At 46.0% G+C, this 26,157-nt stretch overlaps 1 protein-coding gene across 3 annotated transcripts in view; it reads left to right on the forward strand.

Moving 5' to 3' along the window:
* LOC8030021 (nose resistant to fluoxetine protein 6) overlaps positions 1-26,157 on the forward strand; it is a 122,774-nt gene that overhangs the window by 20,255 nt on the left and 76,362 nt on the right. The window contains exons 1-2 of one of the 3 annotated variants that reach the window (XM_042292481.1): positions 12,315-12,405; positions 14,371-14,656. In XM_042292481.1, the coding sequence (XP_042148415.1) occupies positions 12,373-12,405; positions 14,371-14,656 (319 nt within the window). In that variant the 5' untranslated portion in view covers positions 12,315-12,372. Of the gene's footprint in view, positions 1-12,312; positions 12,406-14,370; positions 14,657-26,157 lie in introns of those variants that run through there. The other 2 variants (XM_042292482.1, XM_042292483.1) reach the window with 2 other exon arrangements.

Below are 26,157 nucleotides of genomic sequence, written 5' to 3' on the forward strand. Positions count from 1 at the left end.
GGGTGGCGAAGCACGGGGCTTGCGCCGAGTTTCGCGCATTGTTAATCGGCTATTCCCGCAGTCACACCAATTGGACTCGAGACACCATCCTAGTGCACATGCGTCGAGGCATTGATTGTGACGAGCCCAAGTCGAGTGGTCACGCCGTGCTCGAGTCTACTGTATGAGCCGCGTGTAAATATCGTCACAGCGGGAATCGCATTGTTCACGTTGTCCCCCGCAACTTCGTCATCAAGTTCTGCGAAAGGGAGCTCCAAAGAAAACGTCCGCTCTTACCCTTGGATGGAACATCGCGGATACACAGTAGCACTCACAGGCACACAAGAAAGTAGTATAGACTGGCAGCGCTGACTAACAACTCAGTGATATATCTCTTCTTCCTCAAATCGTCATCTTCTTCTCCTTCGCCGTTAAAGTGAACATTTTAAGTTTTTAAACACCAGAAACCAAATAGCAAATAAACATTAATAAATAAATATGAAATAAATAAATAAATAAATAGATGGAAACAAAAAGAAAATCAAAGTGAATTAAAAAAATAAAAAATTAACTTTTAAAATATGAAAACATAAATTAAAAAAAAATTAAAAGTTAAACAAAAAAAAAATAAAAAATAAAACTGAAGATAAAAAAAAAAATTAAACGAAAATGTCCCCATTACTTTTGGTTCTTTGATGTCCCATCTCGAGATAAACCAATTCTTTCTTTCATAGAGCTAATAATGGGACACTAACTCATTGGTTGTCCAACCTGACTATTTTTCTTTTTCAGCTTCGTTAATTTCTCGTGTCAGCTAATTACCACTTCGGGAAAAAACAGCGCTGTCACTCAAGTCCGCTGTGCACCCGCAGTCCCGGCAATGGATGCCTAGGTTACCTGAAATTACTCTGTTCATGTTATAGTGATGTTCTCGTAAGCGATCATTCAGACACCTCCCGGTTCGCCCGACACACTGTTTACCGCATGAGAGGGGAATTGCATAAACCACCCTTTCAGAGCACTGAACAAAATGGGTGCGATGCTTTTTTTTATCAACCTAAGGCTGTCGAGGATGAATTGACTTTTTTTTTTTTACATAAACAAGAGAGCTTGTATGGAGCAGAGAATACTACGTTGACGTTTACGTGGTTGCCTATATTTTTAAGACCATGAGAAATATGGTGAATATAAGGCACAACCGCTGGCCCTTAGTTTTGGTCCCTTTTCTTGCACTGGGTTAAATCGGGATTTTTAATTTTCGGGATGAAGTTTTCTGCCACAGACGTTAATAAGTAAATAGGGTGCCCCTCTGATAGTAGCCAATACTCCGCGACAACTTTTCTTGGCAATGCACTGGAAGGTACAGGCCCACGTCCCCTCTTCCATTTTGAGTGTACGCAGGCTCTCCTCCTCTCCCCGGAATTGGGGGAGGAGGAGAGCCTGCGTACACTCAAAATGGGAGAGGGGACGCGGGCCTCTACCTTCCACTGCATTGCCAAGAAAAGTTGTCGCGGAGTATAGCTATCTGCCCGTGAAAGCTAGTTTTTACAGTATGCGGGCATGACTTTTTCAGGCTCTTATCCTCCGAATTCCAACGCGACAAAGAAGCTTCTTGGTAATTGGCGTTGCGCTCGAGCTTACTTGGTTTCCACTAGTGCAACTAAGGTTGTGGTTAGTGAGAAACATTCGTACCCAATATCGCTACGCGGCCCCTTTAGTGGAACGCCAAGGGCGGTTTATTATATTCACGTTTCGCGGGCCTTGAGTAATTTTAACAACACAAAAGACGTGTTCAGCCTGGGTTATTCAGACTGAGCTTTATTCAGCGATAGGTCAATTTGGGCTAGCGACCCCCATGGGATACACAAGATGGAGGAGAGAAGAAAGCGGGGACAGAGAGCGATAGCCGCGGCTTCCTCTTACCGTTAACTAGAACGCCCGAATTACGCCGAGAGAAGTGTGTCAGTGCGCGCCGCTGTGTTCGCCGTGAAATGCAAAAACGAGCTGACGGAGCGACTACCTTGAACATCGGGAGCGTCGGCGTGCATTTCCTTAGATCGTGCTTGTACGGCCCTCGTTTACGGGGAAGCATCGAGACGTTGCGCGTCGCAGTGTTTCCAGGACTTCCGGCCGATTATTTCCTTTTCGCGTGTCTCCTCTTTTGTGTTTATGTAAATGAGAATGAAATAAATAAATGAACGCAGACATTGGGGATTTTAGTTGGCCGTAAGCGAGAGCGTTACGTTGCTAGCGAGGGCTCGGGCTGTCACCTTCAAGCATGAAATGTGCACGCGCACGCTACGCCCGCAATACGCGTGACACGGTCTACTTTAAATGCTAGATTGGCTCCCGCTTAGCGTTGTCGGCTTCTCCTTTGTACTTAAAAAAGTATATTTTTATTCGCACCGAGCTTACACAAATAAACATCCCGCAACACGCTCCAGATATAAAATTACGCTATTTAAATCGATACAAAAAGGCGGTATGACATTTACATACAGTAACGTCTACACTTAAAAGCATGTAGCTTTGGGTGCCGTACAGCGAACACTAAAAGATAGCAATGGGCGTTAGATTATGCGAACAATTATTAAGTTAAAGGCTATGATTTTTGTATGACGTAATATACTGTCACGAATGACGAATGATGAGGCGGCTAATGACTGAAGGAACTGAACGTTTGATGGGGCAAACTTGAGCCCAAAACGAAAGGGGAGGAGGTTAGCGCCGCAGACGTCGATGTCAGCGAAACAGCGGGATCGAGCGCTGGGGCGAAAACTAACTGCGGTTCGCCACGCGGAGCCCCTTATGTACACGCGTGAGCTTCTGGTACAACCGGCGTAGAAGGTTTGGAGCGTAGAACATTCTAATCTCGAATAAGCAGCAGGGTTCTCAAATTTACCAGATCGCGACATTGCAGAAACAACAAAAAGGCGCATCCGCGGACAGGCATGGAACCTCGGGCGCGCTGCCTACTTGGGCAGCTGCGCGCGCGGCAATATCGAGGTGTAGGCATGACATTTCGCTGTTCCGATGGGGGTTCAGACACGGGCCGCCTTAGGGCGGCCCGTGTATGAACTAATTTAGTGCTTGAAATTGGAAAGGCAGACCTCTAAGAATTGTGATCATATATTTAAATAAAAAGAAGGGCGAGAAAAACGTAAAGAAAATATTGACCAACGGTTAAAAGCAAAAAAATAAAAAGGGAAATAAAGTAAAACAAACGCAATTAAGAAAGAAACTACACTTATTGTTGAATAAGAAATAGCTTCTAAAAAAAGCTAGATATAAAAGACTTTAAGAAATCAATGCTTTTTTATATTTGATATGTGTGTTTTTCCTGCAGGTTATGGGTTAATTCAATCTGTGTTTTTTTTCTGCTCTCGGTTCTTCAGTGTTTTTCTTTTTAATTTTCACTTTGTATTAATTTATTTCCACCCTCTTGATTATCAGAATTGACATCACGTCTTCTGTTTTTTTCTTTTCATTAAAACGTCATTTGCCAGTTAGCGCATGCATTGTCTCCTGGTTCTGCTCGTGTTCGTCTTTGCGCTATTTCCGTTTTATCTGCAATGCATACTCAACATGCATAGCATATAATTTCATTAATTTAACATTTCACCCCTTTGTAGTCCCCTCATGGCCGAATAAAGACACGAGCAACACACGGAATTATTATGTCATGGCCACCTCCTCTGCTTCTGCGCAAATAGCTGAACCATCTCCGACAGGAAACCGGGTTTCATTCATACTACCCCCTGCACTGTACCGGAGTTGGTCGTGCAGAAATCAACGTCGTTGAGTCAATGTCCACGATATGTTCGGCGGGATTTGGCCAGTTAGAAAACATGTATTTTCAAGCGAACGAAACAAAAAATGATGCATTTAAAGATTATTTCCTTCTTTTTTTTTTTTTACCAAGGTTCGGAAGTGTTATGTATTCCTACATCCAGACTTTTAAACTAAGGTCAAACATCTCTTTCCCAGTTAGTCGCAATTTGCAATGCAAACTGTTTCAATATTCCGATTCAGGACTATAATCTCTCTCTCTCTCTCTCTCTCTCTCTATATATATATATATATAGGCTGTAAAAATACCATGGTAATACTTCTCTCGTTTTGAAATATGCTTATAGCTGTGCTCCTTAAAAGGACAATATGGGCGATTTGAAAATAATTAAAAAATATGGAAATAGATTTACGTGTATTCCAGATAATGTTGACAAACTTTTAGGCCGAAGTGGCGCTTGCATTCAACATAAATTTACTTAACATGTATAGAAAAATATCATTTCGGGACCGACGGCAGCGACACCCGAGACTGCGAAGAAAAGCTAGCTCTTGAGTTACGTGGATCCTGAAATCAACTGATTGAGGCTCGTCAGACGATTGGTCGAAGTTAAAGGCGTTTGCTCGTTTTCATTTTCGATCGTAAGCTGTAGAAACAAAATTGCGTTCTTTTAATTCGGCAACATCGAAAACCATATATTAAAAAAATACTGTAATAAAAATAAAGTTCTATTTCAATCCGCTAACCGGTGCACCGAAATAGTCGAGCGCCTTTAACTTGCAGATATTTGGCGAGAGATTGACTTGAAAAGCGTTTAGTTTATCAACAACAGCATTTTCTTTTTCTTGTGATGAGCAAAACGAAACTGGCGCATCATTGCGTTCTGTCCGTTTTGTTGCGCGAATCTTGGTTCAACGCGTGAAGGAAGCTGCAAGAACTGTTCCCGACTGTTGCGCTTCAAGTTCCGGGACTTGTTCAGGTCCGTGTCAAAATGCTTCTGTCAGGACATTTCTTGCACGCCGCGATCTTTCCCGCGCAGTACTCCAGCGATGCAGCCAGCGAGACCTTTTTGCGCCTGTGGTATTCTGAAATATTGTGTGCGAATGCGTGGGCCCGAGGACATGGGTTAATTCCTCTACGCGAGCCAAGGGCTCCATCGTTTCAACACCGAGCCTCCTTGTGCACGACCATACTTGTTTCATGCCGTTGAATAATAAAGATAATGGCGTGCACGGTAAGCCTAACAAGGTGTTCTGTCTCGCTTGGTAAGTAACAGCAGCACGCAACCATTATTTTTTCTTGCCGCAATACGATAACGCCGTTCGCAACGCGATCGGGGATAAGCAGGATGTCGACTACAACAAATAGAGGCCCCTACGGACAGTTGCGTTTGACTGCGTTGCGTCGACAAACGGCGGCGAGTCACCGGATCATCCGTATTTCGTATGAAGCAGGGCAACCAATTGAGTGAGTAGCTTGGCACGCAACATACGAGGCACGATTGTCCGGGCTACTCCCGGTCGCAACGCTGACAAGCGTACTCGAACTCTCTCAGACGCGACTATTAAGTATGTCGTCACAAAGCACCACTACAGCTCACCGCATGAACCGTGCTCTAGATGAACTAAACTTTATCGGAACGTACGGTTCACAGTCGAAGTCACCTCCTTTTGAATATAAGTGGCATGACGTAAAAGCAGAACGTAAAGGGCTGTTTATACCCCGTCGTAACGTCAACGAGCGCACGCGCTCGTTCACGCTCGCTGACGCTGTCTGCGAATGGGGTGTCTATACTCCAACGTCAAGTTGAACGCGGCGCCGCGCTGAGCAGCTCGACGCGCGACGTCGTAGCTTGCGACGGACTTGGACATGCTCTACGTTCAACGTTGGACGTCGGCACCGCCGACGCAGGCTATCCCAGAAGCTTTTGCGCGAATGCCTCATTCGGGAATCCGGTTGGCGGGGTCGTCGGGGCCAGTCGGAGTGTGGTGCGAGATGCTCTTTTCTGGAATCTGAAGCTGTCGTTCTTGCCGTGTGTCGCGTGCTGTTGTCGTGTTCCTATGTTGGTGTGCGTATTTAACGTTCGTGCGCTTGACTGAGCGATTGTGTGCGTGGACGTGGACCGCTCCGAGGATGCGCTACCTTCGATTCTCGATAGGCCTATCGACCTAACGAGCCGGTGGCGGTGGGCCGTGGTGTTGGGATGGCTGCAAAAGCTGGAAGCTCGATGACGCGCTAGAGGTAGGGTTAATTACAATTAAGGATGACCTAATGTGCGCGCTATATATAATCAGGTGCCAGTCGCACTCACCGGCAGTCATTACCGATTGAAAAAGCGTCGTCGAATGTACGGAAACGGCGGTCACAGAAACCTCTGAACTATTTAGCCGGCCACAAATTTTCAATTGGGCTGTCCCAGCTTGCAAATGGTTTCAGCTTGTAAACGATAGTAGCGATACGCGATGACATTTGGACTGAATTCTGTATTGTTTGTATAGGCTTTGTAAAGAGCGTTACAATTTCGAACGCGTACATTGCGTAATTTAGGCATCGTCCGCTCTCTTCGGTGTCCGTTTCTTACGTCAGCGTGAAAGTATACTGTGATGATAATATACCGGCTACCTGTCAGAAACAGGTTTCTGGGGAATATCGAGTGCATAGATTTTATTAAAGCATTCCGGCGAAATCGCCGGAGTCGCTTGGCACGATTACGGCGAACCTGCAAGCAACTAAAGTCAAATGTTATCGGGCTTTTTTTTTGGTTGACATTTGTGTCGCATTTAGGAGAAAATAAATGCTGGTTTGCACCCGCTATCACCATCATTTGCTTGTTTTTGAACTGCTAACCGCTACCCCGAATGGTTGTTTTGAAGCGTGACATGACAACATGAGGACGAACCACACTGACGGCTTGCCTCTAGGCTAGATGGCACAGGCTACCGCCCATAGGTAACCCGTGGAGACGATGCGGTTGCCACGGAGACGCGCATACGTAAAGTGGGACAGTTCGTCGGGGCGCGCTGGACCAGCGTTAGTTTGCGCTGGACTGTAAACACCATCGTTCGGGCGCTTCTCGGCGCAACGTAGTGGCCGACGAACGTCGGTCTGCGCCGGTGCGCGTTGAGTTCGTCGACGTTGGAGTATAAACAGCCCTTTAGTTTGAGTTCGTCAACATATTATACACGAAATAAAATGCATCATAGTACTGTATAAGACACTGGGCAGGTTTCTAGGACAACACAGTCGAAAAACACCCTTAAAAAAAAAGAAAAAAACAAACAACGAAATTGTCTTTATACCATTTTTAACGACGTATCATTCAAATTGTACCAAGTCATTTTTCATTCTTCAAAGTTGTTGTTTTGTCCCGGATGAGAAGCTTGCAGCTTCTTTATAATCACGGAAAGTACCCCATTCACGGGGCCAGCCAAGAGGTATACATTTAACCACAGTAGGGTTAGGATGAAAAGGCGCGCTTTCTTACGGCCTTTAAATTGAGGGGTAGTTTCTGTTTCCCACCGCAGTTTGGCGGGGTCGCTGCGAGCTCAACCCTCGTACGGCGCGTTAACTTGTTCTAGGAAGGCACCCTAATCTCACCGTGTTGGCCTCTTCGCTCCGGGGTTCAATTGGAAGAATACCCAGACTCGTTAGAGGGCTACGGGCCTTGAGGCTGCCTGTCTGCAGAGAGTTATGCAGAACACTTTTTGTTCTTCGTCTAATCAAGAAACATATTTACATAAACCGTTCTACTTATCGTAGACCAAAAGTAATTTCTATCAGCGCAGTACCGGTTTTTCTTATATGAGTACATGGGCACAAAGTTTAAGTCACGGTGGTCGGAACAGTTGTTCAGGGTGATTATGGTAGAACTCGGATAGGTCCCCACGCTGTAGAAAAAATCACATTGCCACTAAATCGAAAGCAAAGGTGGCTGCCTAGACCGGCCGTAATCTAATACCCGTGCCACACGGGCAACTCGAATGCCATTTACAACGAATGATATATGTGTGATCGGCGAATCAGCTCGCAATCTGTCACGAGTGAAATGCGCTGTGCCCGAAGTGTCGCGTGCTGATTGGCCGTCCGCTCAAATGTCATTCGTTGTAAATGGATTCGAGTTGCCCCGTGTGGCACGGGTATAAGTCCCTCTACGATCTGTGATTCAGCTCGCGATCTTGGATCGCGAGCACATGCTACGCGCGGAGGGTTACGAATTGATCCGCTGCTGGTCATAAAGGTACATACCTGAGGTAAAGGTACCCTTATGATTGCATAATGGGGTATCAGACATGTTTTGTACATTCGCAGCATTTAAAAGACGCTTCTTGGCCACTAAATGACATATATTTGGTCTATCCTGCTTTAATGTGGGCACTTCTTAAAAAAATTAGAAGAATGTTTTTTTTTTTTTTTTTTTTAGTGTGCGCATTTGTGATGTAAATACGGGCTTTCGCCCCCAGTAAACGAAACAATGAACTATTATGGAGACTTATAAACGAGTATTGCTAAAAAAAAGTGTTGTGTGTATGTTTATACAGCCGGAAGTTAGTCTGCCTCAGTGGGCGTCTGGTGTCTCAGCTGTAGATGAGCAACTTAGCCAGTGAGGTACAACCGCTAACCTAAGGTCTTGAACGTGCACCACGCAGTAGTGATGCACGACCGCACGCCGGTACGATGCTCATCCAGATCGAAACGGGACCCAAGATCTCTGGGTTCTGCAGCACGAGCTTTCGCTCCACGTGCTCCGAGCTGGTGTGAGCTAGCCCACTCGGCCACCGATCCTATTGGCGGCGGCCCAGGACATCGCAGAAAAGAGCGCGACGGCACCTCATGCCAGAATTTTTACAGACTCGCAAGCAGCGATTAATGCTACACGCAGCAGCAGACCAAAGGGCCGAACAATAAAAAAGATTAAGAAAGTGTCGACGGAGCTTCGCATACGTGGCACCGACCTGCATATCACATGGCTTCCCGGGCACAGCAAAATCCTCGGGAATGAGAGGGCACACAGGGCCGCAGCGGAAGAAATATTTCACGGCTCCGCGACTGGCCCGACCTCTCATTCTGAAACGAATGACACGGTAGACCCTGAGGAACAGGCTGAACTTGCCAGGCAGGCGAGGAAGGCCTACCTCAGAGGGTTGCTGCCGTCACAAGAAGACAACATACCAACGAGTTATACCAGATGGGAAGCTGTCCGAGTCCGACGGATCAGGACCGGAACAGCATTCACACCGGCCAAACAAGCGAGCTTCGGGCTCGTCGACATCGAGGGCTCCAGATGCAAGGCCTGCGCCGGGAACAATACAGCCACACTACGCCACCTCCTCTGGGACTGTGCAGGCCTGGAACGGCTGAGGAAGAAAGCGATCCAATCTCTTCGGGAAGAGGACAGACCGGCGACGCTTGAGGAGTGGTCCCGACCCCAGGGAACACCGCAGCACAGAAAAGCAATCCTCGATTCCCTGATGAGCTACATCAGGGAAACGGGAACCCATCATCACATTTAATTTTTTTTTTTCACATCATTTATTCCCTTTTTCCTCTAAATCCCATGCCCCCCCCCCCCCCCCCTTCCTGTCTCAGGCCACCCGACCAAGACAGCCGAACCACTCATCTCATCAATAAACATAATTCAACAACAACAACAACCAATGGCTAAAGGTTAATTTCCAGACATTGCTATACTCTGTTTCACCTTATGTTGTACCGCAGCGAAGGCTAGAAGCGCGAGCTCATAGCGTTGGCAGCTGCCCTTGGTGCGCGAGAGCTTGTGCCGCCGAGATGTGCCCTAGAACAAGGAGCTCGCGCTTGTAGCCTTTCCTGCGGTACAACACAAGGTGAAACAGAGTATAGGAAAAGCAAAGCCTTTGCATGACATGACACGTTCTTTATTCCCTGATTTTTAACCAGAAAAACGCAATGTTTCGCCGACCTAAGAATATCAAAGTGAAATTTCATGTTATTAGATCTTGTTGAACTACAAGAGGATTTAATCTAAAGAATATAAGCAGGGAACACGTACAAATAAAGTTTCAAAAGTTTCGTGGTTCATTTTATTACCAAAATGTTAAACTAACTTCACTCAGCGGAAAAAAACAAGTAGGTGTCATCCACGTATACCAGATAGTACGGGGGAGCACGACACGTATATTCACGCACACCAGATAGTGGTACGGGGCAGCACGGCAGCTCAAATGATCAAGAACAATTGACTTCTTGCTTTATAATTTTGCAAAGCAGAATGAAACTGCTTGAATAGCTGCATGCGCATGCCCATCTAAGTGTCTATAGATAAAAAAAAAAGAAACCGTAATAAACCTAGATGCTGGTAAATTGTATTCAAAGTACCGCTACAGTCGTTCTTAAACTCCATTCTCACTTAAAAAAGTAATTAATTGTTATAAAACTAATGGCCATAACTTAACCCCTTGTAATTGATTACTTATGTGCCTTCAAACTTGCGACATTTGGCGCTAAACCCATTTTTGGAGGTTGCCACATAAATTTACGATATTTTTGCTACAACCTCGAAGTCTACCTACTGCTCCTAAAAAATAAAAAAAAAGATGCTTGTTGCGATATCCAGACGATTGAAATAATCTGTGTGACGCCATGTTTGTCTACTGGGCTCTGGAACACGTTCTGAGCATGCGCAGGTGCTTTCTGCTGGAGCATAGCAGACTCCTCTTATGTGTCCCCAGCTGAATGACTTGGCATTTTCCGCATGAACGATGAGCGCTGGAAAGGTGTATACATCGCAGTGTTGTACGGAGCGGCGTTCCTGGAACGCGTTCCTTTTAGGAGGAACGAAGTAACGCCGCCGTTTCATTTCGTATCGGTAGAACTGGAACGGGAGCTCGTTACGTTTTTATGGGAACGGAAAAAGGAACGGCGTTTGCTTCTTTCGTCCAGTGCGGCAATCTTTAATTTAGTTCTTAGAGGGAAATTCTAAGAGTATAAAAACAGTCTATTTACGAAGTTCAAAATCTGGGTAATGTTTCTGTCACTTGTCTTAGGGTTTAATTTGTGTGGCCCTCACTTGGTAACAGTCGGGTGCTGGAGAGCTAGCGGACATCGATTATTTTTTTAGTGCCCGAAACTGCAGTACAAAAAACCAAACTTTTAGTCGAAGGAAAAGGCACAGAAGGAGGGACGTTTCAAACTCAGCTATTTCTTTGTTTCCATGAATCCTCATACACCCAGAAATTTAAGGCCGACTACAGCCATCACTGAACTTCCACAAACAGACCTAAAGTTACAACAAAAGAACAGGTAAGCAAAAATCGAACGCAACATTGTTAATTTAAAATATAGAAAAAATGTAACCTTTATTCCGTCTACCCTTTACCCCCACCTTCAAACTGAACAACGAATCCGACCTTGACAAATAAGGAGTGGCAATTTTCAAGACTGACCTTCCAAAAGCCCTACATTCCTCTTCACTTGCTCGTCTTGAGGACAGCAACATCGAGAAGCAACTGTTGTTAAGTTCAAACAAGGGACTTTGTTAGATTGAAACGTGTGAGGTTGTTGTAAAACGCTCGTGCGATGTGGGGTAAGAGTACATTTGGCTTGTCTGAATCGCCCACCACAAACATGAATATTGTTATATCTGAGATATTGAAGGTGAATATATCAACAAAGAAAATTCTGCTTCCACTCGTTTTTTTTCTTCCTTTTTTTGGTCCCCTTCTATTACGGCCTTCAAATTCGTATGATGCCATTTAATGGGATATGTTCAAAAAGTTTGCTTGGTTTAACTAAATATGATATTCAACAAAATACAAATATAACGTATATGTAAGAATACGTTCCTTGTTTTAACTCTAACGGGAAGGAGTTCTTTTTTCACATATGAAACTTGTAACGGGAACGCGTTCCAAAGATCAGAAGGAACGAGGTACGAGCTTTCGTTCCTTTTCTTGAGGAATGCGTACAACACTGGTACATTGTTACACTTGCTTTATCACCGAGGAGGAAAATGCCAAGGCACTGGAATGTGAACGCGTGTGTGGTGTAGGCACGAGCTGCTGTCCGTGATAAGGACGCATTTCACAGCCGTTTAGACAAAGATGGCGACGCGAAAAAGGCGAGTAGTGGAATGGCCTATACGGGTAGAAACTGCGGGGAAAGGAGAAGGCAGCTAGCTCTGAGTCTACCCACTAATCATTCCGCACAGGGCTCGGTGCTGTGCTGTCCCTGCACGCTCTCTTCTTCTCCTCTCCCCCAATTTTTACTTATATGGATCTCATTCGAAAGGGGTGACATACAAAGGAATGGAGAGTCGGTGTGAATAACGCGCTGGTTTTCCTGTTGAATTTCAGAAGAAAAAAAAGAAACGGCGCAAAGCGAGGCAAGTTGCCTTTATTAGGAGCGTGGAGGGCCAACGCGGGGATATCTCAAACGACAAAACTAAATCGCCGATCGGTATCTGGCAATACAAACCCGAGAAAGGTGCGAGGTTTGCCTAGGGTAGACCAAAAAGGACCGTGGAGCTTCCTTGGCCCGCAGCAGTATTTACAGCAAACACCCTTTCACAGCCGGGACACGGAAGATGAAAGGCAGTCGGGTTCCTGGCTTCGAAGCAGTCACCCAAGAAAATGCAAGTAGAAGCAAGCAGAGGGCGAAAGAAGGTATGCATCTCTTCTTCCGTATGTCCCACTGCTGCACGAACCAAAAGTTTCACGCCGCGCTCGTGCGCTTGAATCACCGGGGCGGACAGAAAAAAACAAAAATAATTCAAACAGAATCCGAGTTTACTTGACTCAAATATTTCCTCTTTTTTTGAAAGAGGCCGGCACCACGCGGCAGGAAAAAAAATTACCAGGTAAAAGAAAAAAAGAAGGCTCGTGTTGTGCGGATCTTCCGTGACATCACGCTCTGTCAACGATGAAGGGGGCCTTTCTGTCAGCTCCGCGTTCTGCTTACTCGTCAGGGGTGGCGGAACGGTGACGTGGCACCCTGGACGAAATCCTGGTCTAGAGCCCTGCCCAGTAATGATCTTTCGTGCGCCAAAGGGACATTAATTTCCGGTTCTACACGTCGCTAACCAGCTCCGTTTCAACAGTAGGCTGTAGATGATTCTAAATTCAGATAATAACCAGGGCTACGGCACCGTAAAACATCAGGGCAAGCTTGCTGGAAATAGCGTTTTAGCTAAGACTATGTGAAAAAAGCCTGCCAAGCCTGAGGCACCCAAGCGCTTGAGACTCAACTTCACTTGCAAGTCCGCTCGTACCCTAGCTCTGGTAGTGCTTTCCCTCACGCACTTAACTAATGCGGTATAAACCATTTTTAAAAATCAGAGTTCTCTAAAGGGAGTCTCAGATGATCCAATATTTTCTGCACTAATGGCGTTTATAGGAGAACAAGGTCGTCTATACTTCAAGCATCTTCGTGAATTGAAGAAGACATACAAGGTTAATTAATTCCCCTCTTTAGGCTTTGTACTTTCGAAGATGTTTGCATTCCTTGATCTGGAGAGCCTTTGTAGTGTCGCCATTAGAGCGTCGGGTACGGTCGTGGACAGGACGGGTGGGCTGACTTCTCAAAAATTACTTGTCCCTTAAATGATTTGAAGCGGTTTTGGAGCGCTTTTTCACTAGTATCATCGCGAGCATGAAGCACTTTGCAACGTTCCGAATTCACCGAAGAACTCCCACATAAGACTCAGCTCCTAGCGAGCCTGTCCAGACATAAAAGGAGCAAACGGCAGACGCATTTGGGAGGCGAGCAAATAGTCCTATCATCGTTGTTGTTCATGCTGTTTTTCAAGCGGCCGGTCCCGTGGAAGTGGGCCTCTCAGAAGAGCGAGAGTGAAGCAGCTACATACACTCTTACGCTCCCCGTTACGCTGGCCCCCCGGCGTGCCTAGCAGCCTTTTAGGAGGCACGGGTCGCAGAAGCTCCAGATGAGACTTTTCGGGGGGCGGAGGGGGGACAGGTTTCCTCCTTTCCGCAAGGTGTGCTCTCGTGAAGGAAGCCGTTCGAAGGAACTGTGCCGACCGGCTGAGGCTCGGTTTGCCCTCGCCGCTTCCGAGCCTGCCAGCGGTCTCCCTGGCGACCGTTGATCCTGCCAGTCGTTGCAGTGAAAGTTTGGCCGTGTCCTTCGCTGGTGGTGCTGCTGCAGCGGAGCTGGTGACCGGCTCCTTGCCCGGTCTGTCCGTGTTGGCTCTTCTGCGGTCTTGAGAATCTTGAGGGACTTTTGCACTTTGCGATAAATGTAGCTTTATCCGCACAGCTTTTTCTGGAGCTCAGATCGCTTTTTTTTTGTATCTGGAACCCCAGTGGAATATCGGATATTCATATTAGGACGCTCATGCGAAGTTGTACTTTCTTCTGTCAACCTTGGAACGTCCCAGCACTCTTCACCAGGATCACAAAACTTGACTTGAGAGCCCACAATTTTTTTTCAAATTTAACACGGACAAATAGAAATTTTGTTATTTATATGTTACACGGGCATCCTGATCATTTATCCTCGTTCATCTAATTTGACTTATATTAGTGGCAATCTGGAATATTGTTTTTTTTTTTATAATCGAGATGTCTCAGTGGTTTTTTTTGTTCGTGCTCGGTGTGCAACTCATCGCTGCTCAGGAGACTGCGCAAGAAGCGTACGTGTACGACTTTCAAGATCAGGCGGCCTCGAAAGATGCTGACGATGGAACCACGACGACCTCGACAGAAGCCGCCGTTGAGGCGCAGGAGGACGCTCCACCGAACGTCGAAGCCTTCGTTCAGGACTTCATTGATAACGGTTATCGGAAGGTCCTACCCGTGGTGACACAATTTGGATTCGACCCTGCCGTGTCTGTGGAGTGCTCCAAGAGTCTGCTCAAATTCGCTCTGGCATTCAGAAGACTGGAACCATGGGCGTTGCGAAGTAAGGGACATTTTGTTTTCTATTGACTTTGATGTGTATGCTAGAGTATTTATTACGCTTCTACAGCAATTTAAATAGCTGGCGGTGGTGCATTCCGTACTTCTGCATATGAATAGGAATTTTGTCAACTCTGAGAACTCTGATGCGCTCAGCATCTAATTCACATTAACGTCAGGTCGTAGTTAAATTTTTGGTTTAAGAATGGCCCTGCGCGTGTTAAACCAAAGTGATTGAGTTTCAGTTCTTGCCTGTCCAAATTTTCTCTTCCATTAATAGCGCTTATTTCACAATTAAATAACTTTGAAAATAGTGGAAGTTTATATTTATCAAACTGTGGCATAAACTGCCGGAATTAACAAATTTTTGTGCCTGTACAGTGATTCTGTGATGCTGCGAATTTAAACTGATTTCAAGTGTGAGGTCACTGGGGTTATTCAAACGCCAATTGACACGTCAATGCAACGAGTGCAATACACTCATCAGAATACGACGTATTGTTTTTTTATCATAATTACTGCCTTTTCGTTGCGATAGGCAGTCAATGTAATAAAATTTAGGCTAAATTGCTTCATCCCAATGTGCCAGTATCTCAAGTGTATTCTCTGCTTGTTCCCATTAGTCTTAGATATTATTCATTCTCATCCCATATACACAATTCTGAATAATTCCATTGGAAAGACTACCATCAAGTCAGGTTTTCCCTAGTGCAATCAAACTGTGTCAGCGTTCGCCTGCGGACAGTGTGAGGGCACTTTGAAAGACGAAAATCCCTCTCGGTCGTGTCGTGTCGTGCCGTTTCTGTTACGAATGCACAGCGAACTAGGACAGCGGGGTGAGGCACGGAATCCGTGAATGGTTCTGCGGATCGGGTGTTCGGGGCTGTCTGAGCGAGGGAAAAAATCAGCGAGAAGCGAGAGTAAGAAATTTTTTTTCGAGACACCTTTAGTAGTCACGGTCTGTAGCAAGGCTCACACGATTCAATTTTTGTCGAGGCGCAGTGCGATTTCCGTCGTCTTGTAATTGCAACAACGCTTATTTAAAAAAAAAAAATTGAGTGCAGTTAGCTAAACTGCGTATTGTGTCACGGTTTCTATGCCGTATGGTACCAGAAAACGCAAAGCGTACTCGTACCATGCAAAACAGCTTTCGGAAAAGCTTTTAAGCCTTAGCTGCGTACGCTGACAATCTGCTTTTTTTTTTTGTTGAGGAGCTAAAAGTCGACAAAGTACCATCAACTGATCGAGCAGCAAACATGTTTGCCTCGAGCTCCCGAATAAATGTTTCGTTTGTGAATAAGTGACTAGAGACCAAATAATCGTATTAGGATCCAGTTGGCATATAAATTGCAGCGTTCCCTTTTGAGTTAAAAAATGTGACGCACACGCTCGATTGACTTGCTTTTGTAACAATACGGCTGGGACAATTTCTAATTATCTGAAGCGTGACATCACAGTGTCAAGTTGTGGTGTAACCTGGCATGACGTGACACTGTGTCACGTGATGTGTGTACCATGTTACGTGTGCCAAGAACATCATCTGGGTTACGGACGTCACGTGACGTCGCGCTACCTAGCACGGGTCACGTGACGGTTGTTATTTACATGTACCGTAGCGTATTCAGGGTCCAGCGACGCACGACCGGAAACATTTCAGGGTTATAAAACCTTTCACGTTAAAAAAAAAGTATTTGGAAGATACGCGTGGCGGTCAAACTGAGTGCATAGATAAACACAAAGTAAACCGACAACCTCACTAGCTCTGCTTCCGGTACCCTTACTTTCTAGCGGGGGTAGCCCTTCAATACAATTTACGCTTCTCAAGTGACTGAAAGTGAGGTATTGTCACTTGAGAAGCGTAAACTGTATTGAAGGGCTACCCGCACTAGAAAGTGAAGGTGGAGCTCGGAAGCACAATTAGTGAGGTTGTCAGTTTACTTTATGTTTATCTATCTCTGCAATGGGTTAAAGCCATGGGCCTAAATACTTTGACATCACATGCGCTGACACTTTGGAACTAAGGCTCTCTGTGGCTGTCAACTGATATCCAGAGAACGTGTTCCATTCAGAATGAAGACTATGTGGAGCTCAAGCTCGTCTGCTTTTTTTACAGGGTTTGTGAAGGACCGTGGGTAGACCTCAAGGTAGCTTGCTTTGGGGCCTACCCCCTATCCTCCAATCAGAGCCAATTAGAGCGCGGCGTTCTGACGTTCCCACAACCTCTGCAAAAGATACAGGCGAACTTGCGCTCCGCATAGGTCGACATGCTGCTTAGAAACACGCCGCATCGTTTCCCACACCACGTGTGGGCGCACTACGCGTGCGCAGAATGTAAATTCGGGAGGAGTAAAGCGTCTGCGCATGGGCAGTGCCGACAGCAGCGCCACCGCAGCGGCGCTTTGGTGTATACGAAACAAGGGACTAGGTTAGAGATCGTTCTCTTGGGGTTATGTAGGGTAAGAAAGTAGAAATTTGAAGATAATAGTGTGATTATAAGGGGTTGTGTAATTAATTAATTGACGTATTCATATATTGATAAGTTTTTTAATCAATAGCTAAATGTTTAACCGATTAATTGAGAGAAGGTGAACACAATGTGGTGCGTACCTTCGTCTGCTTTTTACACAGGGGTTGCAATGATGCAAGAACGCTGAGCTCTTATTGGCTGACTGAAAAGAAAAAAAAGAGTAGGTAAACCTCAAGGCATCTACGGGGTGTCACAAAAGAAAATTTTCAGGTTTTTGTTTACCGCAATAAATAAACTAGGCATCGGCGAACGCTCATTCTCGGCCCAAAGGTAGGGCTGTAGGTCACAACCAGATGCCAAAGTTTCAGCCCGATCCGATACCTTATTCTGATTTTCTGAAAATTTCAATGGGAAAATGGTGCCCATTTTTGCTCGTTTTCGGTTTCTTGTGCCATAGAGCCCCTGTATTCGAAAACTCCGTCGTCCGCCATTTTCCCATAGAAATTTTCAAAAAATCACTTATAATTTTTGAGTAAAGTATCGGATCGGGCTGAAACTTTGGCATCTGGTTGTGACCTTTACCGCTACCTTTGGGCAAAAAATGAGCGCTGGGGATGCCCAGTTTATTTTTGCGGCAAAATGAAACGTGTAAATTTTCTTTTGTGACACCCTGTAATTTTAGGTCAACCCACTATCGTTTCAACCAAAGCCAATCAGAGCTCGGTATCGTTCCGGCGTCACCGCAACTCCTGCGCAAAAAGCAGACGACTTGCTCCTCGCGTAGGGTTCTCAAGAGCATCATCGTCAAACTCACTATCAAGAATTTAGTAGCTCAGAAATCAGCCCTTCAGTGAAAGTGTCTATGATTACCGTAGTATATAAATAAACTACTTAGCTTCTGGAAAATATTGCTCCTTTTGGTGAGGCGTTTCGTTGTCCAGATTGCTACTATACGGTTTAGGGGATTGAGCGGTCAGTGAAGCGCCGTGCTGCTTTCTCTAAATCCGGTCTCTTAGGTGTGAATCCAATAAATATTTCGTGTTATATATCAAAAATTTCCCAAACTGTTGAGTTACTTAAATATTACTTAGTAGCTAGACCCTTAATCTCGGTAGTAGGTCGCATACGTTCCTTCCTGTCCTCCCCTCTGCTTTCGCGATCAGCTCATAAATTTGAAATGTTTGAAAATATTCAAAACTAAAATTCTAAAATTCTAAAAAGGAAAAAAAAAGCTGTATTATTAAAACGTATAAATTCTGCATTGTTAAGACCTTAGGGCTTCCCGCAAGCGGGTTTTCGAAATGCGGTGTCGTGTTTATAACTTGAAAACAATTTAGCACTTTTATCTGGCTCCACATCTGACCGATAACCGATCAATGAATCGAATAATGGCCGCCGATTAATCTGTAAAATGAGAATCTAATTGATGTAAAGCTCTACATATATAGAGATATATTGAAACAGGTGTTACGAAAATGATGCGCGCGTTTACTTGCCTTCGAATTCCACACGGAGTCAACCACCGTGATGAGTGTAGAGATGAGCAAATAATGAAAAAGTAGCTGAAAAATACCTAATTTTTATGCGGACACTGAACGAATGAAGCATGAGGGTCAACGTCGCAGCACTGATCGAATTTTTGTGTAAAATATTTATCTGGGTCTCATCAGTCTCCAAAAGCTCTTAGAGGGAAGGCAATGAGCGGGCAGGTTTAGTGACGGTGGCACGCACTTCTTCAGCATTCTTATAATAGTAACTTTTGTCTCATTACAGCGTCATGTTAAACGCTTTCATTTTTAAATATTCGCAGTTTATTCGTGGCGATCTTTGTAGTTGCCCTCGTTTTTTACATTTCCTCCTAAAGAGCGCTGCACGACCAGCACAAACACGTCTACATCAGTGTTATTCGGTGCTTGTGTGTCACTACTGAAAGGCTGTTGGAAACACTACATTATGCTGCGTTCCACATTAAATCTGACCGAGGCAAACGCTACGATCTATAATAGAGTCAGACAAGCCGCGCCAAAAGTGCCATGTCATGGCGCTCGCGCTCGTCGTTTTTGCGCGTTCTCAGGAAACCCAATCGCGCACAGAAACAAGCGCCGCATCACCAGTGACAGAAAACGCGCAAAGGACGACGAGCGCCATGACAATGCATTTTTGGCGCTGCATGATTGGGTTCATCGGATCGTAGCTTTGGCTGTGGTCGGACTTAATGTGAAACGAAGTATAGACCAACTCAACTCTCTGACGTGACGCCACTGAGGTGGCGCTGCTGTCGGTACTGCGCATGCGTGCAGACGCTCCACTCCTCCCGAATTTTATTTCTGCGCACGCGCAGTGCCCGCACCTGGTGTGGGTAAAACGGGCTTGTTTGTAAAGAGTGTGCCGGTGAATAGCGTAGTAAAATATGCTGATGGGGGACACCAACCTGAAAGCGAGTCTTTTGTTTCAGACGCTTTACTCTAAAAAAAGCCTGTGCGTCTGCTTTCCCGCACAACACTCGGAGAGCCAATCGCCGCAACTTACGGAGGCAGATCAGCGAATAACGATGCCGAAACATGTGTGTAGACCAAAAAACGCGGTCTGAGTTGTGACATTAAGCAATGCAAAACGTCACGCTTGCATTGCTTAATGTCACAACTCAGACTGCGTTTTTTGGTCTAAACACATGTTTCGGCATCGTCATTCGCTGAGCTGCCTCCGTAAGTTGCGGTGATTGGCTCTCGGAATGTTGTGCGGGAAAGCAGATGCACGGGCGTTTTTTTGAGTGTATATCATGTCAGAGAAGCAAGTGCGATGGGATGTCAGCGCTGAATGTGTCGAGCACTATACATGCGAGGACTTGCGTAGAAGTTATATGATATATTATTGTGTACTTTTGACAATTGACACTCAAACCAAACATTACGAATTGTCGCGTACAATATATGCGGGGTTCCGTGTTTTCGGCAAATACCGATAAACCGCCCGAAACTAGCCCTTAAGCCCGCTTTTATCAAAATCGGTTAAAACCGAAACTCCCCAAAATTAAACTGTCCTTGAAAAAAAAAAAAAAAAATTGCTGGGTAATTGCGTGGCACGTGAAACGTGCGGTTTCAGTCCGACTCCTCTCGGATTGACGTCTACGCTTTCCGCGCTCTTCACCGGTTAGTTCGGCGACTGGCTTAATGCGTGGCGTGCACGCTCAATAGCAATTCCTGGAATGGAGAAACCGACGCTAGCCCGGGTCTTAAACCGCTGGCGCTCTTCCAGAAGCTAGACCAGCCAATCGGCGTCGAACGAGGGAGTGTGACGTCATCACCTGGCTCAACCAATCAGCATCGCGTTAATCGGCGGCTTCGCTTTTCGGCTTCACGAATTTCTAGACCCCCCTGACGAGACAAAGCACGTTTCGAGAAAAACAATCTTTAGCTACAACTGTTTCTTGTGTTGACGCAGAACACAGTCTGCACTCAACTGCCCACAAGGATGCTGATTTCATCAAAAACCCTATTCCTGATCTTGTGTCCTTCGCTTATCGGTACCGGTGCGATTTTCAAGTATTCGGGTAACGCGCGTGTTCCCCGGAGGATAGGAATCCTACATCGGTATACTGTTTTCTTCCACATGCTCGCCAATGAGGTCGTTTCTTTTAACCGATTTCAAACATATATACCAAATACAAACGATTATATGAAAAAGCAAATAAACCCCGAAAAAGAAACACTTCCGTGATCGATGAACACTAAGCCTCGAAAACACGGAATCCTAAATACTAAATATACTATAGTCGGTTACAAGTCAAGAAGGTAGCGGCAAAAGCCCCTCAAAGGGAATCTTGTATTCCTCCGCCACCAATCGCGTCCCGTTGTTTCCGTGACGTCACGACCTGCCCGAACCAATCTTGTTCTGGCAAATGAATATTTTCAACATGGCTGCCGGGCAGATTTTCTACGACTCGAGTATCTTGCAGCAATTATTCTGTTCTTAATGCGGTTTTTCACTTACCCGAGCATACGTCGCTAAGTCGTAACCGCCTCCACTTTTATTCGCAATAGGTTCTGCGCGACAGCGTGAGAATCCAGCGATAGCATTGCCATCGAAAATTTCGATGCGGGAGTAATGCCTAGCATCGTACATACGTCGAACGCCGTCTGCTCCTCTGCCTCGGGTTGCGCCTCAACATCGTGAAGGCATCGGCTTTTCTTCGCAGTGGTTTCCGTGGAGCGATGCTAAAATGCAGCGGTCACCAAACTCTTCTTTATAAGTGTAGTGGGCTGTGCGGGAGGGGCATAAGTGAACCGCGAACACAGTAAGTGTCTTTACCCAATTTCGACCGTACCTTTGCTGGCGTTAATAAATAGTCTGTCTACTGAAATGACGCTTTCCAAGCAGTATGCATTCATCTGTGAAACGTGGCGTCCTTGTCAAGTTTCCGCGTCGCAATCGGCTGCACGGTAATCTATGAGTGCGATAGTACCCGCGGGTACACCCTCGTTCGCAATAATGAGCTGTTACATACAGGTGGCACACAAATGATAAAGCCAGTGATGCGTATGTTACAAACATTTAATTGATATTGTTTTGGACGTTAAGAGGCTGATGTCTTCTTTTGGAAGAAATACCAGAGAATTTGAGGGAAGCAGATTCGGTTCTCTCAAATGCTTCCGAACATTCTGCTTGCTCTCGAGGCGCTGTCAGTCGTGTGTTTATGCTTCGAAACCCGGGTACGTGACGCCTGTACCTCCACTCGCTTTGCGTCGTGGCCTGAGGTATTACCGGTAAACACGCACCAATTTTTCCAATTTACTTAAGAAGGAAAATGTGTCCACAATACTGGATCGCAGCGTTGGTTTAATAATTTGTAAAAGATGAAAAGTATGGTCAATAAAAATTGATTGTAAGGGCAGTTTCCTGCTTCATGAATTGTGGCTTTCTTATATGCGAAATATTTGTTTAAATCAAGAATTGAAAACATACCGAATACTCTTGATCTTGGTCCGAATGCAGGTGGCAGAATGATTTGTCTTTATAACAATAAAATCAACAATGTTTGAATCAAGCAACAGCTCAAACCGCCTAATTGCATTTCTGATGTATGTTTATCTCTGGATCATACCAGGCCGTAGCCGCGAAAGAGCTCTTCAGAATCTGCCATCGTCTTTCTGGTCTACCTTGGCAAAGACAGACTCATGTAAAAACATTGAGCTTCTTGGAGGCAACCTTGCAGTCCTCATTGTCAGAGCCTCCATGGAACCATTGGAAAGAAGGGTCCCTGTTGTTTCATCGACACATTTCATCAACTTTTTATGACTCGTTTCATTGATACTGCCAGACTGTGCTGTGAAGTTTCATTGACACAAAAATTTCACGCTGTAGGAACATTTTGTTGTGCGTTTATCACTGAAGCACATATTAAACTATCCGACCGACCCAGTTCACGACGCTTTGCGGCGACAGTCTCCAGCAGTTCATTACAAAAATGTGGACCCACCCAGCCCACCCGTACATGCCGCTTCGCAGCAGCGTGTAAGGGTGGTCCTACCCCCTGCATGTACCCGTACCCTTGCTCACCAACTAAGCAGCGCACCCCTAACCGAACCAAGATCTTGTCGACGAAACATAGCAAGATATGTCGATGAGCGAGTGTCGATGAAACAATCTGTTGATAAAGCGTCGCAGCGTTGAAACAAACTGTCGGGGAAATGTCATTTGATGAAATGAGTGGCAGCGAAAAAAAAGCCTGTTCCCGAGCCGCGTTACTTAAACACTATCGCAGGCATCATTTTTAGATACTCATTGCCAGAACAAATGCACTCTAAACAAAGAAGAAAATGAATTTCGCGCCCCTCTGCTGTTAAAGTTCACGACCCGGAATTGGATAAGGGGCCATAAGGCAAATTTGATATGGTTCTGGACTGGACAAGACAACCTTTCGGTACTTCACAACTCTGTCCTTGGCAACAAGTCTGGCTGCAATCTGTGCATTGTGGTTCTTATCAGCTTTGAAAACGTTGGATTTAATCCTGTACATTGCACTAGTCCGGGAGGCTCAAAACTGAGGTCTCTATGGAAGACCGCTTCACTTCATCACAGCGTTTCTGCAAGACGGACAATATCAAGCTTGAGCTAGGCCCAGTTACTGGCATTGGCATTCCCCAGATCTCCGTCCTCTGACCAATCCTTCATCAATGTTGTAGCCGACGTTTTCTCATGTCAAGCAATTAGTGCTGTTTTTACGATATATTTCAAGCGAGTACAATGGCGCCTCTTAAATTCAGGAAATCTATGCCGCACTACTTCAGACCGCACTTCGGCGCACAGGGCAGCCTGCTCCTCATCCACCACGAGGTGTTGGCCAACTCGCCAAAGTGCGACCCAAGAGGCATAATGGCCGTCGACTTCAAGGGAACTTTCGACGCGTCTACTCAGCTTCGGATCGAAGCACTAGCACTCGCATTTTGCTCTCCACTGTGCTAACACAAGGTATTGTTATTCCCAGGGTGGCCTCAGTCGTGTGAATGGCCACAGACGTCCTGTTTATGTTTTGAAACGAGATCATTAGCAGTTAGAGTTAGCTGCACACAGTGCTGACAGACGTTATTGTTATTCTCAGAGTGGCCTCGGTCGTGTGGATGGCCACCGACGTCCAGTTTATGCTCCGAAACAGGTCATTGGCAGTTAGAGTTAGCTGCCAGCAGCGCTGATGCACGTTATTGTTATTCTCAGAGTGGCCTCGGTCGTGTGGATGGCCACTAACGTCCAGTTTATGCTTCGAAACAGGTCACTGGCAGTTAGAGTTAGCTACCCGCAGCGCTGATGCTCGTTATTGTTATTCTCAGAGTGGCCTCGGACGTGTGGATGGCCGCTAACGTCCAGTTTATGCTTCGAAACAGGTCACTGGCAGTTAGAGTTAGCCGCCCACAGCGCTGATGCACGTTATTGTTATTCTCAGAGTGGCCTCGGACGTGTGGATGGCCACTGGCGTCCAGTTTATGCTTCGAAACAGGTCACTGGCAGTTAGAGTTAGCTGCCCGCAGCGCTGATGCTCGTTATTGTTATTCTCAGAGTGGCCTCGGACGTGTGGATGGCCACTGGCGTCCAGTTTATGCTTCGAAACAGGTCACTGGCAGTTAGAGTTAGCTGCCCGCAGCGCTGATGCTCGTTATTGTTATTCTCAGAGTGGCCTCGGACGTGTGGATGGTCACTGGCGTCCAGTTTATGCTTCGAAACAGGTCACTGGCAGTTAGAGTTAGCTGCCCGCAGCGCTGATGCTCGTTATTGTTATTCTCAAAGTGGCCTCGGACGTGTGGATGGCCACTGGCGTCCAGTTTATGCTTCGAAACAGGTCACTGGCAGTTAGAGTTAGCTGCCCGCAGCGCTGATGCACGTTATTGTTATTCTCAGAGTGGCCTCGGACGTGTGGATGGCCACTAACGTCCAGCTTATGCTTCGAAACAGGTCACTGGCAGTTAGAGTTAGCTGCCCGCAGCGCTGATGCACGTTATTGTTATTCTCAGAGTGGCCTCAGTCGTGTGGATGGCCACTGACGTCCAGTTTATGCTTCGAAACAGGTCACTGGCAGTTAGAGTTAGGTGCCCGCAGCGCTGATGCACGTTATTGTTATTCTCGGAGTGGCCTCAGTCGTGTGGATGGCCACTGACGTCCAGTTTATGCTTCGAAACAGGTCATTAGCAGTTAGAGTTAGCTGCCCGCAGCGCTTATGCACGTTATTGTTATTCTCAGAGTGGCCTCGGTCGTGTGGATGGCCACTGACGTCCAGTTTATGCTTCGAAACAAGTCATTGGCAGTTAGAGTTAGCTCCCCGCAGCGCTGATGCACGTTATTGTTATTCTCAGAGTGGCCTCGGTCGTGTGGATGGCCACTGACGTCCAGTTTATGCTTCAAAACAAGTCATTGGCAGTTAGAGTTAGCTCCCCGCAGCGCTGATGCACGTTATTGTTATTCTCAGAGTGGCCTCGGTCATGTGAATGGCCACTGACGTCCAGTTTATGCTTCGAAACAGGTCATTGGCATTAAGAGTTAGCTTCCCACTGTGCTGACTCACATTATTGTTGTTTTCAGAGGGGCCTCGGTCATGTGAATGACCATAGGCGTTTTCTTTAGACTTAGAAACAGAGTACTGGTACTGCGATTTCGCTCTCCACTGTGCTAACACACGGCTTTGTTATTCCCAGAAGCCTCAGTCATGTAAATGGCCACAGACGTCCCATTTATGCTTTAAAGCAGAGCACTGGCAGTGATATGTTGTGTCGTTTTTCTTAGACAAAAAAGAGCTTATTTGCAATCAAAATTCCATTTGCTGCGTAGCAAAGATCTTTAGACAGCGGGAAGGGTCAATATGGCATCTGATGTCTTTGCCGTAGATGGGCTGCAAACTTTTGTTTTCGTGAAGTTGAAATCTATACTGGTGATTTATGGCACAGTGCAATGTATAGACCAGCTTAGACATTATCGCAACAAAAATAAAAAGTTTGTCTGGTGGCTGCATATCGAAATGCTATTCGGCAACGAGCAGAGAAGTATGACAACATGAGACACGGGAGGTTTAGTGGTTGTCAAGAACAACAATCCGATCTTAAAGCAAATAAGTGGTCCTTAAAAGGACCGTTTTGTGTTCCGAGATGTCCCACGCTTTCTCCATAATGGTGGCCTTAAGCTTCGTCAAGGGGCTCGACACCAGTCAGGTCACTCTCGGATGGGGTGTCCTCTCCATCCAGCTGGATGATGATGGGCTGGATGTGGGCACTTGTGGCACCGCCTCGTCGGAACGTTGCTTCAATGTCAATAACGTGCCTGACAGCATTAATCCAGTTGTCAGTGGTGACCTTGTCAACTTCTTCGTTGAGGAGTCTCCCCACGTCGACAATCTTGAACGTCGTGTTTCGGGCAGCAACGCCGTTCTTGATCTGCGCCCATATCAGTTCGATGGGGTTGAACTCGCAGTGATACGGTGGGAGCCTGACCACAGTGCAGCCAGCTGTCTCGGCAGCAGTGTCCACACGATACTTTAGGTGCTGTGGCTTCACCAAGGC

This window comes from Ixodes scapularis, unplaced genomic scaffold (genome assembly GCF_016920785.2).
Source record: "Ixodes scapularis isolate PalLabHiFi unplaced genomic scaffold, ASM1692078v2 PGA_scaffold3__209_contigs__length_174095766, whole genome shotgun sequence".
NCBI lineage: Eukaryota > Metazoa > Arthropoda > Arachnida > Ixodida > Ixodidae > Ixodes > Ixodes scapularis.